This window comes from Rhipicephalus microplus, unplaced genomic scaffold (assembly GCF_043290135.1).
Source record: "Rhipicephalus microplus isolate Deutch F79 unplaced genomic scaffold, USDA_Rmic scaffold_72, whole genome shotgun sequence".
NCBI classification, from domain to species: Eukaryota; Metazoa; Arthropoda; class Arachnida; order Ixodida; family Ixodidae; genus Rhipicephalus; species Rhipicephalus microplus.
The window spans coordinates 1,387,643-1,408,386 of record NW_027464645.1 but is presented as its reverse complement, the minus strand read 5'-3'; the positions used below and the strand labels follow the sequence as shown (position 1 = coordinate 1,408,386).

General features: G+C 45.5%; 1 protein-coding gene across 1 annotated transcript in view; it reads right to left on the bottom strand.

The window, feature by feature from the left end:
* The window catches only part of LOC142790152 (glutamate receptor ionotropic, kainate 2-like), a 373,661-nt gene that overhangs the window by 35,972 nt on the left and 316,945 nt on the right, over positions 1-20,744 (bottom strand). Inside the window, exon 3 of the mRNA XM_075885145.1 lies at positions 886-1,137. Within this exon, the coding sequence (XP_075741260.1) occupies positions 886-1,137 (252 nt within the window). The remainder of the gene's footprint in view (positions 1-885; positions 1,138-20,744) is intronic.

The following is a 20,744-nucleotide window of genomic DNA, read 5'->3' as shown; positions in this document are numbered from 1 at the left end:
GCGTACCGTCCGAATGCGGTACACGTCCTGCAGGAACGCAAGCGGTGTGCGTGTGCGCTGCATGGAACACTCATCGGCGTCACTGGAACACACAGCCCGCAATATCACACGAGTGAACAAAATGTGGTGGAAGAGCCATGTCGGCAGACTGAATTTTCTAAAGGGTCTATTGCCAGTGCAAATCGACGCAGTTTACAAGAGGGCACCTCTTCATGACACAAATGCTCCAGTGGATAGTTACACTTAGCGAAAATAGGTTCGGTTGCACGTTTGCTCCATAAAGGCGGCAGAATTGCCTGTACATCCACTAAACATTTAATAAATTTATACCAGTTATAACAGTTTGAAGATTACGAATGATATGTCATATATTCTTGCCTCGTCGTTTATTGGTTTTTAAGTAATAATATACATCACATTCACATCAACCGACTAGAAGTAATTTTTGATAAAGCGTGAACTTGATGTTCCTTTTCATATTGTTCACGACTCTAGATGGTTTCAAGATTTCAATAGTTGTACCCAAAAAACCTTCCGGTCCCCTCATTTACCAGCTCCTAACAGCAAAACTGACAGCCCATTTATGATTTTTTAAAGATATGTTATTATTTTTATTAGTTTTTCAGATATAAGAAACGTGCGTGCAATTTAACGAAATATTTCACAATTTTTTATGTAGCTGAAAAAACATTTACTTGAATATATTTTGCCAAATAAGGGAATAGAACTGTAGAAAATCAGCGGGCTATTTTCTAAAGCTCTTCTTGCCCACCATTGCTATGACGGCACATCGGGAAACAGAAGTGGAGGTCATCAAGGGCCTGTGTTTGTAAACAGTGAAAGGATTTATATGCTAGTAGCTAAGCAACGCGATCTTTGACTCACAGATGTCATCCTGGTAGAGGACAGCGATGCGCGTCCAGTTTAGGTACTGGACCAGGTCTCGCATCGACTTGCCGGTGATGTGCGGGTCCGGGTGCAGGTTGACGGAGCAGTCCTTGGCGTCGGGCTCGAGGTCCAGCCTGCTCTCAATGTGTGGGATGTCCAGCGAGTCCGAGAGGGACTGGATGTGCGAGCCGATCATCGGATCGTTGGGCCCGAAAATGGCCGCCACGCCCGAGCTGATCAGGCTGCAGGCTGCATCACAAGAACGTGACACAATTGCACGATGGGTTAGGGGTATTTCTAGTGCAATCACAAATACAAGAAAACATGTCGATCGTAGAGTTCTAAATGGATGAAATCACCTCGCGAATCACATGTTAGACTCGCGAATAAAAGTTCGCAACTGGCGGCGACAAAAGCGGCTGAAACAGAGAGGAAATGAGTCGGCTGTCTACGTAGCACTGAGGGTGCAAGTGACATTTTTATGGGCAAAACCAATCGTTCTCAAAAAATAAAATATAAAGGGTACTGTAATTAGTGTGACTGAAGAGAGCTTTCTTGTGACATAATTAGATACATATGCGATGGTACTTTGTTCGTAATTTAAGCCAAGTTGTAAGTAATCGTTGAAGCAAAAGTGGGCACTGTAGTGCGTCGGGCGTCTTGTTAACTCTGTGTAGTCAATCATGTCTGCTACGTGTTCACGAGTTTGGCAGTAAATAAACTTTATGCCACAAATAATCAACCCTTACGTTACGTGGCAACCAACGCGGCTTTTATAATGTGCGAAATTAGAGATAAATCAGTGCACATGGCTGTATACTGAAAAAGAACAGCTTCACAGCTACGCAAGACGAAATAACAGCGCAGAACAAACCTTTCATATCCCTGCAGTCCTATAGCTGAAAGGACAAGTCACGAAATCTCAAAGAGGTTGAACTAAAAAGAAAGTGGTTGGGTACCACCTATACCTAAAAAAAAACGCCGTTCCGTTCATGCTACGACAAACGCCGCTTCACTATTTAACCGCTCAAAAGTATAACCCCTAGAATCTGGCAACGAAACAGCCAGAGGAATCACGCATTAAGAATATATACGCTTCACCGAATCTCGAAGCCAGGGGCCCTTTTCTTTTCAACAACAAAGACGAATGTAACGTGATTATTCCGCCTCAATGTCTTTCGGTGCAAATTAAACAAAAGAGTTAATAAAAAAATCTTACATGGTTTAACGAAGCGAGCCCACCGAAATAACCAAAAAGAATGCGCAACGGAATACCATCTCTACACCGGCCACTAAGCCTAGAACACCATCCAGACTGCTTAAAAGCCCCAAGATCTTCAGAAGATAGCTTCGTAATCCTTAAAGCCATCTTGGTACATTGAAGAGTAGACGCTAAGTCTTCACCCATACATATATCACTCAACAAAGCAGAGTTAAGTTTTGAAAAGACAGCGCGACATCCTACTCCCAGAGCACGATGCATGCTGAAACACGTTCCTTTCTGACGCGCTTTTTTTTTTCTCTAAAATATTCTAAAATACACAGAGTCAAACCGGAAAACGGGAGAAAGGCATGATTGTCTTGACAGTAAGCAGAAGCGAATGAGATCACGAATATATAGGATCACGTTAGGCAAATCTGAAGGGCCAACAGAATGCGTGAGCAGCCGCTATCGCTTCCGTTGCTGATGCGAAGCGCACACAGGATTGATCCGACGGGTGGGACGAAAGAGGCGCCGCATTGAGTCCTTTGGCATACAAGGGAGGTGGCGTGAATAACTGGCCCCCACTTCTCTCCACTGCCGCATTTTGTTTTCCTCGTTTTCGTTAAACGCGGCGAAAGCAACAGCAACAAAGACGGCCAAGAGTATGTACTTACACATTTTGGTCGTTTATAACATACAAGAGCACGAGGACGTCACGCTAATGCTTCAGTACAGAAATACTACAGCGATTTGCTTATACACAGTCATAGATTTTTTGGAAGTGGGTCAAACGCCTACAAGGAACCACAGAATGAGGACATATCCATAGGCATGCTCGGGGGGGAGGGGGGGGTCATCTTAGTCACCTAAGTATAGAAGGTCGCAAAGTAAGCCCCATACAGACTCGTGGAGGGGGGGGGGGGGAGTGTAGCACACGTCCACCCCATACATTGACATACTGTAGAGGGGGGAGTGCAGTGACGAACCATCACCCCCCCCCCTCAATAAAAGGGAACTCTGCAAATGCCTATGGACATATGGTTAGGCAAATCTGTACGATGCCTACCGATAATAATACCAGGAATATTACGATTGGTGTTATTCGAATTTCCTAATTCTAGTGCAGTAGCTATGAGAAAAATGGCATGGTGCTTTGTGCGTTTGACTAAGACGACAAAAAAGCGAAAGCCACCTACTTCTATTTCTTCTCATTCGATTGTATTGATTGCTCAATAAATTATATTTCATAGTGGCATCGAAGATTCACTTCACAAGTGCGCGCAAAACAGTTGCGCGCAATCAGTTGCAGTCGCGAAAAATACACGTGTGCTTGTCGAAACGTCAGTTCCAGAACCCCCACCCCCCTCCCCTCTAGATCTTCTTCGCAACCTTCAATCTTCCCTTTCTTGCCTTTCTTTAGGAAAATAACTACTCCAATACATCGGGTTGCACAAACGCCAACCTGACACTCAGGTCACTGAGGTCAAATAATGTGGTATGACACTCAGGTCAAATGATGTGGTGCCTTTGGATTTTTCATTTTGTACGTCAAAATTTCTTGATACTTGACGAAGTTTGATGTCCCAAAACCACAACATGTTTTTTAGAGAAGCCATAGTGGAGGGCTCCGCAAATCGCTAATACCTTGGGATACTTATCGTACCTCTAAATATCAACATATTTCGTCATTTTAAACTACTACTCCTTGGACGTGATAGAACACCAGTGAAACTTTTTTTAAATACCGCTGTCGAGCAGAGCTCGCGGAGCCGTCTTTCAAAGGTCAAACTCCACCTTTCGCGCGAACGTGGAGTTCTCGAAAAGCGACGCCACGCAGTACGATAAATAAATAAATAAATAAATAAATAAATAAATAAATAAATAAATAAATAAATAATAAATAAATAAATAAATAAATAAATAAATAAATAAATAAATCAGAAGGAGTCGTTGTAGCAACAAAAAAAAAACTGCTGGTACTACCAGCGGCACGCGTGTAAACATATCTCGGCAGCGTTATATAGAAACATGTTACTAAGGCGTTTCGTAACAACGACTGCTGTTTTTCGCTGTCCCGTTTTGCCGCTGAAATCGGTGCTCCTTGCACGCTTCTGCGCAACACACACCTACATAAGTGCTATAGATTTGCTTGCAATAAGATCCTTTTGTCGTGTGTTTTTTATTTTATTTTTTGGCAGAAGAAGAGGGTTGTGCAAGCTCGCAAGCTCGCAGAAGTGAGCCATTAAACGTTGCGGCCCAACTTTGTAAGACCTAGGGAATCGGAGCCAATTTCAAAATACAGAACTGAACAGCAAAAAAATATAACCCACAGCTTACACCATTTTTAGCGTTGCCACACATCAGCGCGTTCCGATTGTGCGCCAAGTCGTTGAGTGCCACAACTGGTGGCATCGAGTGTCCCGAGGGCGCTTCGCGTCGAAGTACTCTTACACGATTCGAGAGGCGTTTTCTTTCGACGGCGCCATATATATAGGGCTCTGTAAGTCGCGATTCGCATTCACAACCTCCGGTGCACAAAAAGGGCTTCTTACCTTTCCGCGACAGTCAGCAGGTCGAGTTTCGCTGATTGCCATTCCAAGGCTGCGTGCACGTGACTTAGAATATTCGTCTTTTTTTTTTAATTGTGTGCGTGTGTTTGTGTTGAGACTTAACAGATTGAGTGTTAAGTTTTCCGAGCCAGTGATAATTCGTGAACACCAAAGAGATAGCCGAAGATTCGAGCCACGCGCTGTCTTTCCTCCGAAGTGACTTTGAAGGAAAAGGGAAGAAATAAGCGCGGCGTCGTTACTGTCTCTGTCTATGGAGGACACCTTCACAACACCGCGCGGGTCATAGGGGAATGGAAATGAAAGGGACACAAAAGAAAAAGGTGAGCGAAGGGTAAAAACAAAAAAAAAACATTCCACATGCCTCACGTGCGCACGCAAGAACACCCGCGCGCCACGCGCACTCTAGGTCTTCTATACATTATGCTCCTTCGGCAGTATTAAAATTTGGTGAATACCTAAAATACCAGCGCTAAAAAAATGGAGACAGAGAGGAGGAGGAGGACACAAAACAAAAGCTAACAACTGAAATTTAGTCAACAAACCATGAGCGCTAAAGTTTCTGCAGGTCACGTGGGAAAACTTAATTGCTAAGCAAGTGTATATCACGCAGTCTTGCGAAAAAATGGAAGCCTGTGGTACAATATCATCACGCATAATCTCGATGAAGGCTTACGTGAGTTCCTGAGTCCTTTTCTGTTTGTGTTTCAAGATAACACCTGCGTTATCAAAGAATTCATAGCACCCACAAGACCTGCGCTGCTGCATAAGTATGCATTGACTTGGACTTGCCCACCTTCCTGACATACTTAAATTTGATAGGTGACTGAATAATATATAGTTCAATTTGAGTGAATGAAAAGTTGCTGCCGCTACAGCGGCTGGCCAACATGAGCTAAAAGTAGCGAACATTTACGATCATGCGTCATCATTTAGCCACCGAGAAAGAAGTGCTTTAATAAGATATTAGCGTGGCACCTGCAATGCTACTCCAAATACTGGGATTATGATAATGATATTTCTCTCTCTCAAACACACACACAAGCACGCACGCACACACAGATATGGAGAGAGGTTCTACGCAGTTGACGATGTTTAGTCAAGACTCACGGCCCACAAGGACGTCAGCAGCGCTTTCGTGGCACGTAACGCTCGGGTGGTGCTTTTGCCACGGGCTCACTGTACGCCGTGGTAATAGGCACGAGGAGAGTTACACGGGTAATGTCGTCAGAGCTATTCGATCATACCAGATGGGAAACTTCGTTTCGACAACCGGTCGTATCTATGAAAAATATTGCGGATGACACGGAACTAACTCGCTGCCTGGGAGAGGCAACAAAAAACACACCGCATCACCACGATCGCTGAAGCCCTCGACGTCAATGCGGGGGTTGCAGAGGCAAGAACTGGAAGTACTTTGAAAGCCATTGGAAGCATACGACCACAGTATCACCCTCAATATGCTAGTGGCAAGTTTAAGCACATCGTCCGGTTCACCAATGCGTCGTCAGTCACGAGATGAAGCAACGCATTACCGCATCCCTCTTTTCCGTGTTCCAGCCTGTGCACATACGTATATGTATGTACTATGTCTGAAAGAATCGACTTCAACATTGACGAAGTCGTTGAAGAAGTGCTGTACGCTATAATTCAGAAGTTCCATGTCAGTGCTTATGAACTAATTGATTAAGTATCCTTGTGAACACTTGCGCGAAGTTTATACCGAGAAGATTGAGGCACACGCTTACGGGAATATTTCTTCTACTTATTTACCTGCTCGTACACGCCTTTTAAGTGCTACGCTAGTAATTAGGTAATTTCGCACGATGCTTAATCATTTCTTGTGCATAGCCGCCGCAATGGTTTCGGTGCCCGGTTGATGATATGAAAGTCAGTGGCTCGATCCCAGCAGCGGTTGTCGCTTTCCGATAGAGGCGGGATACTGAAGGTCCGTGTTTGCTGTGTGATGTCAGGGCAAGTTAAAGAGTACGAGAAAGTTTAAATATCCGAAACCTTGCACTATGGTATGGCTGATAATCATAGCGTAACTGTGAGATGTCGAACTCCACAAATTAATACTAATTTTTCTTATACATTCTCGCTTTCCCATTGCATAATTGTAGCATCTGGTTCGCTACCCTGCCGTAAGGGGAGGGAATGAGGAGGAAATATGAGAAGGAAAGCGAATAGAAAAATAGACGCGTGAAGCAAAAACAAAATGAACAAGAGCGAGAGCGCTATAGCATATTCAGTAAGCAACTACCACTCAAGAAATTCAATAAGGCCTTGACTGATGTTATGCGTGAAGACAGATCGCATTGTCATTCGAGCACTGGTTAGTTGGACAAGAAGCTGTCGTCAAGGCGGGCTTACGAAGCAGCTAGCGGCAGTCTGTGGGAGCTGTAGCGACGGCATCCCAAATGCAGTTTAGCGGAACAGGTTACGTGCTGGTTAACCTCGGTGCCGTTTCTCTGTGTTTTCTTCTTCCGCTATATATTTCTCTTTCGAATAAAAAGTCCCTTCAACGTCAGTTTCAACGCAGAAATTACGCTATTTTTAGGACAGCGCGAGTGATATTTTTCAGTCCCAAAATATTATGAAAAAAAGAGAAAAGAAGATCCTCGCGCGCGATCGCTGCGTTTCTAATGGCACTGAAACGACGCCTCGCAACCACCTTCACGATGCTTACCAGACGCACGTAAAGCCAGACACTTTTGCAAACCGGCAATGAAAGCAAAAATATTATTACAACAAAAAAAGCGAGTGACCTCCGTGGAATGCCGGTCAAAGCGGAAACGCACCCTAACTTTCTGGAACCACGAGACTGACTGTACTTTTCAGATGCCTCGAACAAAACGCGAATGCCGGATCCGGGCAGGGATTGTCGAGCGATGCGTCTAGGACGACATGGCGTCTTCAATCATCCATAATGGAAATTTTTCCCAACCCCCCTCGCCTTGAAAGTGAAAAGGGTGACGGAGCCCCAACGAAGATTCAGTGAGAAAAGGCTGAAGAAATGTTCGCTTGGGGCTAAGTGAGGGAGGAAGTGAAAGAGGGAGCACAGGGAGCGGACAAGGGAGCCTATAAGGTCAAGAGGCACGATAAAAGCACAACCGCTGGCAGCATCGCTATGAAAAGACGGTAAACAAAACCGTGGAGTACCGTAAGAAGACCAGATCTTAGTAATGCAGGAGGAAGGAATCGGGGTGAGCCACCAGAGGGTGGATCAAAAATGAATAAGCGAGAATGATGGCGAAAATAGCTGTGCAGATTTTTTCGAGTGAGGGGTTTTGGAAGTGCCGCTCTCGCGTGATAGCTGTGCCATAGCTCCCTGCTTTTTAACGCTTTACCCGATAACTCTCGGTACGCTCAAACCATGTGCCTAACGCGTATTCCATTCCCTTTCCCTCTCTCGTCCTACATCTCTTCTTCCCCTTTGTTCGTTGCTCTTGTGACTTTTCTTTCCTTGGCGCACGCTTCCTTATCAATCAATCACCCAAGAATTGGGGGTCAACCTCGCCTGAATGAAACCAAGGCGGTCCAAGAAGCCAGAGCGGAGGCCCCTTCATGACTTGGCAGTTCAGGCAGTAGTTAAACTTCTCTTTAGTATACCTCCATTAGCGTTCATGGAGCACGTGGTGGCAGTGGCCCAGGAAGCATGTCTGGAACACCTAACTATTAGCTGAAATGTACACAGTAAGGTTCACCACTAATGTCCATCTGGCCACCAGTGGTCACCGACTGGTCACCGTTGTCTTTATGTAGTAAGTGGCCCCTTTCTTTCGCACTTCTCCCTGTTTCCGTTGTAAAACTTAGCTGACTCAGGATTGTGTGGATGATGGGCAGTTGAGGTAGAGGTTCACTTGGACATGGACGACCTCCCCTCTCCTTTAGTTTTTTAGGGGAGGCGTGAAGTCTACCTCGTACTCAGCCGGATCTGTGCCGTTATTGTTAAAAGTGCAATGTTGAGGCCTTTGTGGTTTTTGAGCATAATTGCTGCTGCGGACCCCTGGCGTTGCTTTCAAAGAACTGCTTACTCAATTTCGTACCGGTCAAATTCCCCGATTTGCCCAGAAGACTTCTTCCGATTTCAGGCCTGTCTTCCCGACTGTACTATCATGGTCATAGATAACCCGACGAACTGCTTCAACCCAATACCAAAAGAAAAAGCAACAATTGCTGAAGTGCGACCAAGCTATGCAAGTAGCTGGTGAGCGCCGCAGTTGTGTAAGTCATGCTGGGTGAAAGATTTAATCAGAAGAAAGATAGTGCATTTCGAAGCAGTTTTGATTAGCTAAGCACCAACCGATGTCTGCCAAGGAGTCTAGCTTGCGTGAAACAAAAAAGAAAACGTGCATTGGGCCAGCCTGCCAGTGGAATAGACCATAAATGAACATGTACCACGTTCGTGTGTTCCATTCAAAGAAAATTACCCACTCTGGTTCGCACGGTTTTGAATAGCACAGGCTCGGCTAAGCCACATGCCTCTTCTTGGGAACACGCGTCAAGAAACTAAATAAGGAGATGACCATTGATCGAAAGGTGAAGTACTAAGAGGATTTACTACGGTATTACCGAAATGAGATACGCATAACTCTGTTTATTGAACTCTAAACTACCAGTGTAAAATTACCCAGGATGCAATCGTGATCATGAAATCAGCCGTTAACCGCGTTCATTTCAATTTACCGCGAGCAGAGCAAGCCACTTTCGGCTGTCGGTGAAACGAAAGCGCCGTTTTGATGCGCCGTGCAGCGCCGTTTGCCCCACATGTTTATTACAGCCTCGAGAACTGTTCCGCAGTGAATTCTTAGTACGTTCGTAAAGTGTTGCGGGGCTTCCTTGGTGTGGTCACTAGAGAGAAAGACTATTTTGTTGACCAATCACAGGCGTTGCCCGAAACTTTTTTTATTATTTTTATTTTGCCCACCGTCCTCTTCTCATCTTATGGCGAGTGTCTCGATTTCGGAAGTCCCTGTAGGGTTTAAGGTATGTAATTGCTACTTTTACCCCAGGAAAGCCTAGTACCAATAGAAAGCCGCAGTGATAAATTCGTCATAACTTCATTTTAATTTCTTAAACCACTATAAAACTCATAGAGACTCATTTTTCTTTCGGACTCAACTAATCAACAAGGCAGAGGGTGTATATACGGTGAAACTTTACGCCTTATAATAGAGACCTCCGTACATGCCTATGCCCTCTACCACTTTGCCACCCTTGTTGTCTACATACGGTTCCTGTATCGAAAAGGTAGCCTCTCCTTTGCGGTATATTTTTATTTTTTTATTCTAAGTTTGCACATTTATTTTTATCAGCTGCATGGCATACATTCAACCATCTCCAGTCAAGCGCCCTGAGCATTCTTTTTTCCGCTTACGCAAAGTTTGCAAAGATGTAGAGAAAGAGAGATGTTTTATGACGAAAATGAAGGACGATAGTCGACAAGGGGAAAAGGAAAAGGGTAAGAAAGAAAAGCCTGACGGGAAACGCTCAGCTTCCAACATCAATCACTTTGATGAAAGCTAATGAAGGCGGATATGCAGCTCCAACAATGTGTTTAAGACATTTTGTTTTGTTTCACCTCAACATTCTCCCACTTCATCGTTGATAAGACGAAAAAGCGAGGCACGATAGCCCACACTACGGGATGTTTAAAATGAAAAAACACGGGAGCTCGCTTCGTTATATACCTGTCAACTACACGCGCCCATTTTAGCCAACACCGGGAACAAGCTCAACTAGATTTTGCCGATATACACTTTCTTCTATTGAAGGGAAGTTGGGAATAAGAAACACAAAGTGCCCTGAAAGCGGCATGAGTTGGCCGTAAAAATTAGTTGCTAGCGCAGGACGTATAGCTGCTGCTCCGCTTGTCGTGCCGGCGAAACAGCCTGGTACACAGCTTGAGCTCACGGGAACTCGCGCTGCTTTTGAACGTTCGCTGCGTTCGTGCCCGCGCACCTGCGAAGTCTTTTGAAGCGCTTACTGCGCAGCAAAACAAGGGTCTCCCATTATGCTCGTGTCAAAAGCAGCACGAGAGGAACACGCGAGGGACAAAAGTAAAAAGAAACCGGGAACGTTCTCGACAAAATGCGGGCCGGCACAGCATGCGTGTATTGCAAACATTGGTCGACGACGTGAATTGATGGGTCTGGGCGAGTAATAGAAGAAAACAATGACCACAAGGTACGGTGTTCTTTTGCTTAACGTATTTTCTTTGGTGTTGTAGTTTTCGATTCTAATAGGTTAAAAAGGGGGAAGGCGTCGCCGTGTAATATTGCACACAGAATTAGACACGATGTCTTTCTCTTGCACGCAGTCTATATATATTTGGTGAGCAGGCGTACGAAAGCACGCAAATATGTCGCTAACACCCTTTTCGTAAACGTGAGGTTCTGAAGAAAGAATAAAGTTAACGCATACTTTTCAAACAACAAGGCAACAGCGAGCTTTTAGAGCATACTTTCGAATTAAACATAGCTTACAAAAAGGGTGCGAAGTAGTATAAGCGAATACAGTGGCTGCAATGGAAAAAGAAACACGAATAAATGTACCCAGATGCAGTTAAGGCATGACGTAGTGCTTTCAAGATAGACCTGAAAGTAGTTTTACAGCCGGAAGCTTTCAATAAAAGCGTTAGCCTCCAAGAAGAACGCGTGGAACAGCTACCGCAATACCATGGCCACAGTATCCGTGTACACCCTTTTTCCGTTTGTTCGCCCGAAACCTAAACTAAAGAACCGGAAAGACAAAACAGGATCTCAATCCGGCTCCAAGTACCTACTGCACGCACCAATAAAAGTAATAAACAGATACGAAAAGAGAGAACACCGCGTTCATTTATACGTCACTCCGGTGAGCGCACAGTGTCCATCGTGGCTGAGAAAGAATGGCAATTTAATTTAATTTCAAGACGGGCCGGATATCTCCATTGGTGGATCGTACATCACAATCAAGAACTATAGCGGCGCGCTCCATTGCTAAAGTCAGTGGGCCGCGCACAACCTATAGGAGACTGAGATAGATGCCCACTCTTTTTCCGGCTGGATGTGTCTCCTTCTATCTGGCACGGATATACCACGTAACAATAAAAAAAAAAGCCAAAGCACGAAGCGGAGGAGCTGAAAGAACACTAAAACAGAGCTTGTGCAAATTGTAACGTATACAGTTGACGTTTTAAATAAACAAAGAAAACGAGAACAGACCTTCATGGAGGGTAAGCAAGTGTGCCGGCAAAACTATTCTGAGCTCAATATGACGTAATAAAGGAACAAAAAGAAAAACAATTACCCGCGCCATCCACCGGTCTGTCCCAACGGGAAGAAAAAAAAAGAACGCATAAAGCGGCCATCTTTGTGTAGGGTCCCACCCAGCAAAACAAGGATTTATACGCGGAGAATCCTAAACCGTATATGGTTCTATAGGACCGAGAAAAAAAAAGAAATAGGGCTCAGTAAGAATTTCGTCGTTTCCCGCTTGGCTTAAGCGTTACTTGTGAGAAAGAAAGAGAGAAAAAAAATGTGGATGATTGAAGTTTGTTATGTTCTGTTGTTGGTGAACAGCGGCGATATAATTAAAGAGTGGGTATACGTTCTTTTTTTTCTGCTTTGCCAATTTACAATTTCCAGATTTGTAGAAGGTACAGTGATGCAGCTCACCTGCGTACGTTTCCTCACAGAGCTGTATTTCCAATGTATTACGCCACGCCCTTTCGGCACAGTCACGCAAAAATTTTATATCAATCCGTCTTTACACAACACTTGCGAAAAAAAAACGTACAGTGGAACCTAATAGAGACGTATTTAGCTGCCTTTCCGTGAGGCGGGAAGTGGCAAGGTGCCGAATTAAACAGCTACAGCATGGCAAGTGTCAAAACGTCGCATCATTTACCCTAAGCTCATCAGCCATATCGTCATCGAGAATACATTGGTCAGAAATGTTCTTGCGGGGCCTGTACCTTACCACGTAATACCACGAATACGATTCCTATTGCTCCGTGTAGTCGCACTTCGCCCCGCATATGAGGGGGCCCCGGTGTACTCCAGAATCATCAGTGAGAGTTCTCTACGGGCGTATTCTATACTGTCTGGTATGGTACCGGCTAGTACAGTGTGGCGCTTGGAAGTGGGACGACCGACCTAAAAACGCAGTGTAATGTGCTTTTATGCTGCCACCGATTCATTGCCACCGATTCAGTGCGTGCGTCTGCGTGTGTTTGCTCGTAGCATTCAATTCTGAGCCAGCAGGCCTCGCTGCCGAGTCAGCTAGCAGCAAAATGCGTCTGTACCTTGCGTGTTTCAGGTAGCTTTTCCATGGTTCTAGACATTTTACTGACGCCGAGCTTAAAAATATGATCAACGTAACGTTTCGCGTGACCTTAAGAGTTCAATAATACGTATGTACGTTATATACAGCACTTATAAAGCGTTATGGATGTCCAGCTTATTGCAAACATTGTCCAAAGCTGTGCGCAAATAAGCGAGAAGGTCGGAAGTATTCATTAGTTTCCGCACTCTTGCATGCAGCATGGCATCACCGGCGTCCAGACGTGGGACGTCTCCTTGGGGTCTTTGCCAAGAAATAAGATAGCCTTTCGTATTTTAAAAGGTCATTATATGACTTTCTCGATGACGGTCCCTCTATACGAAAATTGTCGCTAGGCCTTCCATGTAATGGGTCCCGGGCAAGAGCGGCTCTCGTCCTGGACTCATTGCATGCAGATGGCAATATACACCGCCTACAGTAATATCTTCAAAGACTTACCTTTTCATTTTTATGGCTGAAATTTCTTGCCTTCAGAATCTTTCCGTGAATTTATTTCATTTTTATTTTTTTATTGAACACCAACTATACCATGCGCTGTGACAACCGCAGGCAACCGATAGCCGTTCCGACTATACGGCAATTCTATTTTATTCAATGCCTTCATCGCTAAGAGTTGCAATTTGTGCCAACGTCGCGCTGAAGAGAGGTTGGAGCGTAGGTAACATCTATAGAGGGAAAGGGGAGACTAGAGCAGGACAGCCTCAACCCTGCCGGAATTTTTACTCCTTTCCAAAAACCACCTATGCGCACGGCCACATCACCATTGACGGCGCGAGCTCGATATTGGATCCCCTTCAAACGCTACACACTTCCTTCCCCCTCCATACGCTACTGCCCCAACCACAGCATCTGCTCGCTGTGATAAAACTGTGTAGTCCAGTCGAAGCTCCTGAGGCATTTATGAAACCCGGGATCGCATAATAAATGGATGCTCATGCGAAATTAGCGGACTCGATTCCTGTCTAGACGATATTTAGACGAGAGAGGATTGGAACAACACATGAGCACTTCGATTTGGGTACGCATTATAAAAAGCCTGAGCTAGCCAAACTTTTTCACAGTCCCTCACTTCATCTTGGTAGATAGATTAACCCAGAGTCTCAACTCTACCATGCACTGGATTCAGCGATGCACACCTAATTATTTATAAATGTTGATAATAAAAATCATAAAGGTCAATTAAAATAGCAGTAGTAACAGCAAAGACCTTTCAGGAATTTCACTCAAGACCGCACGACCACCAACGACATGTTTGTACACCTCATACCACCTGGTGACGCTAGTTTAGGCCGCGAGAGCGTAGGATGACCGTGCTGCGTGCTCCTCACATGCCAGGTGTTATGTACAACACACAACAAATAAATATAATATATTTGCGTCAAGTTATTCGCAAAAGCAAGTGCTGCTCCGGGTGGTCTCCCCGCTACGCTGCTGACTACTTGACGCTAGTCCCCCCCCCCCCCCCCGCGGTGGTCTAAGGTACTAGAATGCGAACCCGAAGGCCGTAGGATTGAATCCTCGTGTCTCGGTGACTACATTTTCACGAAGGCAAAGTGCTGGAAGACATGTGCCTGCTAATCATCATTATCGAGCAATCTCATGTGACGTATATGACACCTATCCAATAATCTTGTATGATCATACGAGAACACATGTTTCATGTGTTTTCATACGAGATTACTGGATATAAGTGTCACGCTATATTAGAATTTTCGAACATAATGTAGTGATTTCGGGGCATAACGCCCCACAAACTACAACTTGATAGTTCCCGTTCTTAGAGCCACTGCACTGGTTTAAGGACTCACAAATGGCGTAACGATTTCTTTTGTTCACTTTTTACTCGCTACGTGAAGAGGTGACGGCTCTCGGTTCCCGATTCCCTCGTCGCTGTCGACCGCGAAGAGTGCGAAACAAAAGCTTCCCGGCTTTTCGGCGCCCGCCGTCCAAGACATCTCCTGCAGCAGCGGGCTTTAGCTAAGAACCCACAGAATGGAGGTATCGAGAAGGCGGAAAAGGGATGAGCAAAACCAGGGAACAAGTATAGGCTGGCAGGGTGTATCAAGGGAAAGGCGACGAAAAGGAGAAACTATACCGCGAGCTGATGGGGAGGCAGGGAAGGAGAAGATGGTAGCACGAGCCCTGCTTGGCCCAATGGTCATTATCTGCAGCCCTACAGTGGAGCGTCACGGTGAAGCCGGATGGAAGCCTGTTTCGAGAGCCGGGTCAAAGGAAGTTCGCTACTTTGTGCTGCTGTCGGTCGCGTAGGGATTTAGGCCGCCGATCTTCACGCCCAGTTTGCTGCCCCCCCTTTTTTGTCATTTATTTATTCTGATGTTGCTAAAGTAGACATACAAGAAACGGAGATATCCTACACTGTTTGGCCTTGTAGTTTTTAACTTGTTTATTTTTTTTATGTGCTTATTCGATTTCCGAACCGGTCCCACATTCTTTTTTTATAGTGAGTGTGTCCTAACCTACCCTATGCTTTCGCGGTCGTCGTCACCGCAGTAGTAGTAGTAGTAGTAGTAGTAGTAGTAGTAGTAGTAGTAGTAGTAGTAGCATCTGAGCAGAAATCACGAAAGTCACGTGACTATAAGGGGGAACGAATAACAAAAAATAAAGAGAATTGACGATGACGATGCTCGAAATAATGATGAACATGACTTTATACGGAATGTCATCATCATTGCCATAACAGCTTCCCTTTTCAGTGTTCATTACCGGCTGAATTCCCTTCTTTTATTCTTTTCTTTCTACTCTCTTCCTCCCTCAGTTTTTTTTTTCTTTTTTTCCTGCCCTCCATCATCCCGTGTAAGATAGCGAACCGGAACCAATTCTGGTTAACCTCCCTGCTTGTACAAATATCTTTCTTTCCTTTTGCCTACCTCACCTACTTCTTTTATCTTCTGCTCACCTTTTTTCATTAGGAGCAGGAAAATACAACTTTATTTGAAGATAGTACAGGGGTTTGGGGCTGGCCGCTTGTCTGCGGCGATCTCTTCTGCCTATGCAATGACGGCGTTTTGCAGCGCTTCTTCGGGGGACCATATCAAGGCCGCCCATGTCGCTTCTGAGGGGGCTAGCAGAAGACCCCTGGGTGGGGAAGGCCATTGCGTTTGGATATGATGAGCCCCGGGTACTGTTACAGCTGGGTTTTGCAACATGTAGCATCGTACAAGAACTCCGGGTTAAATCCGGCTAAATATGGCTCGTGTTGGCAAAGTAACAAATAACATTGACTCCCGTTGGCTAGTTGTGAACTAAAATACGGCCAATCGATAGACAATGACGGGTAACGTCGGCCTACTACTGGCATATATCAGCGAGTGCTCTTAACTGGTGACTAGTGATGATTATTGTCAGTTAACGATGGCTTTAGTGTGAAATCGTGCATATCAATAGTCATTTCGAAACCAGATGATGGCGAGTTGAGATTTTGTTGTTCTGAGGAAACTGGGCTTATCATAAAATGATAATATTTGTAGGGGTTCAACGTCCCACATCCACGATATGATTATGAGGGACGCCTTTGCGTGGGGCTTCGGAAATTTTGATTAACCGAGAGACTTAAATGTGCAAGAGAAGAAAGGGGAGTTGCAGATAAGCTAGCTGATATCAAGCGAAAAAAATGGACAATGGCTGGTCACGCAATGCTTAAAACAAACAACCACTGGACACTAAGAGCAACAGAATGGTTACCATGGAATAGAGACCACAGACGCAGAAGCCCGAGACTTGGATGCAGTGAAGATATTAAGAAGCCTGCTCGGATAGGTTGGAATCGGTTCAAACAGGACAAGGTAAACGGGATATCATGTTGAGAGAGGCCTTCCCCTGCAGTGGGCTAACACAAGCTGAGAATGATGATGATGACGATAAAATCTAATTACACGGACCTCAGTCATTTCTTCCACCATCGAAAAATGTTTCCCCCATGGTCATCATTCGCATCCACGATCTTCAGGTCAGTAGACGAGCACTATGACCGCAAGCTCACCGTGAAGAGTTAAGAAAGAACAGACATGCGCTATTGATATATGTTCTAGAAGTGAGGGCAGTCCCCAGACAGAGAACACAGAAAAATGCACATTCCCCCGCTAAAGGGAATCACGTGTGGATGCGAAGCAGTGGGGCGATGGCTCACTTGAACGGGGGAGGGTGTGTTTTATTGAGGGCTTGCACTGGCGCTAACGCCGACACTGACTGTGGCATTGACACTGGTGCTCGTCGCTGCATTGCGCAGGCAAAAATGAGGCGCGCGCGCTTCGTCATTTTATACCATGGAACTACCGGGACGCCCCTCAGCAGAGTATGCAGTTTTCGCAATCTCCGTCGAGCGTGCCACTCTGTAGAGTAGAGGATCTTTTGGGGAAAGAAAGGAGAGGGGACGTGCATGCGCTCTGGGGGTGTGGACGCCAAGGGAAGGGAGAGAGGGGAGAATGAAGGAGAGGTGTAAAGGGGAATGGGACGCGGATGCACGGTGGAGTATGGACGCCGCGGGAAGGACGAGAGAGTGATGGACACAGCCCCTGCCATGAGCTGCTTGGCATCTAATAGTTAAAATAGAAAAAAAGCACATGTGAAGTTGCTACGGGGAAAGTGTCCGTCCGCAATCTTACCACGTGCGTTACTACCGATTTCGTCAAAGGCGTCGTCGTTCCCCAAATGAATGTGAAAGAATCAATGCTGCCATCTCTTTCCTCTCTCCTTCTTCCCAAGAATACTTTCCATCATCTTCGATGTCCTCCGTGGATACCTTGAAATTAGGATTAGGCTCCACTTTTTTTTTATCCCTTCCCCGAAATCAGTATGAAATGTGCGCTCTGTTTGATCTAAGTACCCGCATTGGCAGCGGCATGCAATCACGTCACATTAAGCCCGTCTATATAGGCCTTGTTCGCCCAAAAAATACAGTCTCGGGAATGTTTTTCTTTGTTTCTTTTAACAGCAGAGCTCCATGAGGTTTTCGTAGTGGTGAGTAGTGTGAACAGGAATTCTCATCATCATAATCAATGCGCACTCGCTTCATCCTGTTCGGCTTCTGTTAGTTGCCACAACACGTGCGCCAATGAGACCGGTTCGTAATACAAAAACTATGATGGACTCACTCTGTCACGGGACTAAAAATCAGCAAACATTTATTCATGTGACTAATAACAATATCTCACAATAGCTATAGTCATGTAACATGTTCCCCGCTATATGTAACAGCTCGTCTCGTCCCAAGTTCTCGCCAAAAACCACGGAACAGCTGGACATGTGACCCAAACTGCAAGATCCCTCGGGTATTAAGTAGTTACGTAGCATGTCTAACCAAGTCTAGCCATACTTAGCAATGCTAGCAAAAACTTGGCATCTCTTGCAAACGCTTGGCATCGGTAGCAGCATATTTGAGATATGTCGAACAGTAGCTGCGTTGATGGTTCTGGCCTTGCGCCCTTAGAGCAAGCTGCCCTTCTTTTTTTTTCTTACATTGCATCGCATGCTGAGCATTGCAGCTTATATAAGGGGTGAGAGAGAGAGAGAGTAAGAAAGAAAAGGCCGGGAGGTTAGCCAGACGTTGGCATCTGGTTTGCTACTCAGCGCTGGGGGTGGGGAAGTAGGGGCAAGAAAGAGGGGGTAGAAAGAGAAAAAAAAAACGCACGCGCACTCACAAAAAAAAAACGAAAACACACACAGGAAGGGCGTCCTAGCTACAACCGTTCAGTAAGTCTGGTCGATCGCAAAAAGGGCAATATCGCTTTCAGGGCCCTCTTCTGTGAAGTGGCATCCTGACGATACTGCAGAATGCCCTGCTCCGACAGAGGTTCATCATCTAATTTGTTGAGTTCCTTGCGAAGGCATAGTCGTTTTTTACTATACGCTAGGCAGTCACAAAGAATATGTTTGATTGTTTCCTCTTTGCCACAGTGGCCACAGGCTGCCGTGTCGGCCATCCCAATGCGGAAAGCGTAGGCGTTGGTAAACGCAACGCCCAACCACAGCCTACATAACAGGGTCTGGTCTGCTCGGCAAAGCCTCGACGGGACTTGAAGACTTAGCGTAGGGTCAAGCGAGTACAGTCGGGCATGCTTGAAGTGTGGCTGATTCCATTGTGTTTGGTTTGCTGGCGAGCAAGCCTGCGGAGCTTTCGTGCAGCATCTGTCCTAGAAAGTGGTAGTCGCAGTTTATGATCTTCTGTGTGGGCTGAGCGGGCAGCTTGATCGGCCCGTTCATTGCCGATGATTCCGCAGTGACTGGCAACCACTGAAATGTAATTTGGTGCCCTTTCTCAGTCAGGTGGTGTATAACCTCTGCTATCTCTAGTACCAGCTGCTCGTGTGGTCCACGGCGTAAGGCTGATAGTAGAGACTGCAGTGCCGCCTTCGAGTCGCAGAAAATAGTCCACTTGCGTGTAGGTTGATCAACTACAAACTGCAACGCGGCACGAAGTGCTGCCATTTCTGCTGCCGTTGATGTTGTTGCGTGAGATGTCTTGAATTTAATTGTCGTGGCCAACCTTGGTACCACTACTGCTCCTGTAGAGTTGTCCGGCTGAACCGATCCGTCAGTGTATATATGTGTGGAGTCTTGATATTTCTCATACAAGAGAAGTAGTGTGAGCTGTTTAAGAGCCGGTGACGACAAATTGGCCTTTTTATGGACGCCAGGTATGTTAATATTAATCATTGGTTGTGCGAGGCACCATGGCGGAGTCACAGGTCTAGCGGCAGGAGAGAACGAAGTTGGGATTGAATCACCATGTGCGGTCACTGTTTTGCAGTAAGATGTGCATGGTCGGACCACTGGTAAAGTACCTTAGGTTCTCGGCGTGTCATATCATTGTCCAGTCCATCTTAAAGGGGTATGCGCCACAAAGAGCATAACTCCTGCAACTCACCACCAGTCCATACTGTGCGAAATATGAGTTAAAGGTTCATCATTACTGGCTAAAACATCCTTTGGATTAGAACCGGTGTCAGAATCCCTGACGAAACTTGCAAAGGTGGTCAAGTTTCTTATCTAAAACAAGAAATAAAAACGTGCATCTCTATGGTAAAATCATATATTTGAAACACCACTCCTTCAAACATATCTGCAAAGAGATGGTGCGTTAGCGGACCGGGAGCAACTAAAGCATCTAAAAAAAAGAGTAAAAACTCTGCGGTAGGAAACCCCAGCACACACTTCGTGCTTCGTCCCTACCGTTATAGTAGAGCTCTTCGTTCCGTACCTTTTAAAATAATATTTTCATCAATGCAGTCGTTATTGCACATCTCATCAATTATGCGACTGTATTGCATTTTGCAGATTTTTTTTTAAATCTCGGCTGCTTACCCGCTTGTCGCGGGATTGAATCCCGGCTGCGGTGGCTGCATTTCCGATGGCGGCGAAAATGCTGTATGCCCGTGAGCTCAGATTTGGGTGCACATTAAACAACCCCAGGTAGTCGAAGTTTCCGAAGCCCTCCACTACGGCGTCTCTCATAACCATATGGTAGTTTGGGGGCGTTAAGCCTCACTTATCAATCAGATTTTTTTAACGATTGCTACATCTCAAACCTTTTAAACTGCATGACGATGCACTCGCAGCATTCCGAAGTTGGGTGGGACAAGTAAGCGTGTTTCGTATTCAGAAACAGCGCTCGTCACTTCCATCGTTTCAGGATTACTTTTCTCTTACAAAAAAGCTAGGGAGCTTCACTGCGGAACGGCAAGGAAATTAGGAAAGGAACGAATTGCTCACATTTCCGCTCTACAAGTGACTGAATAGAG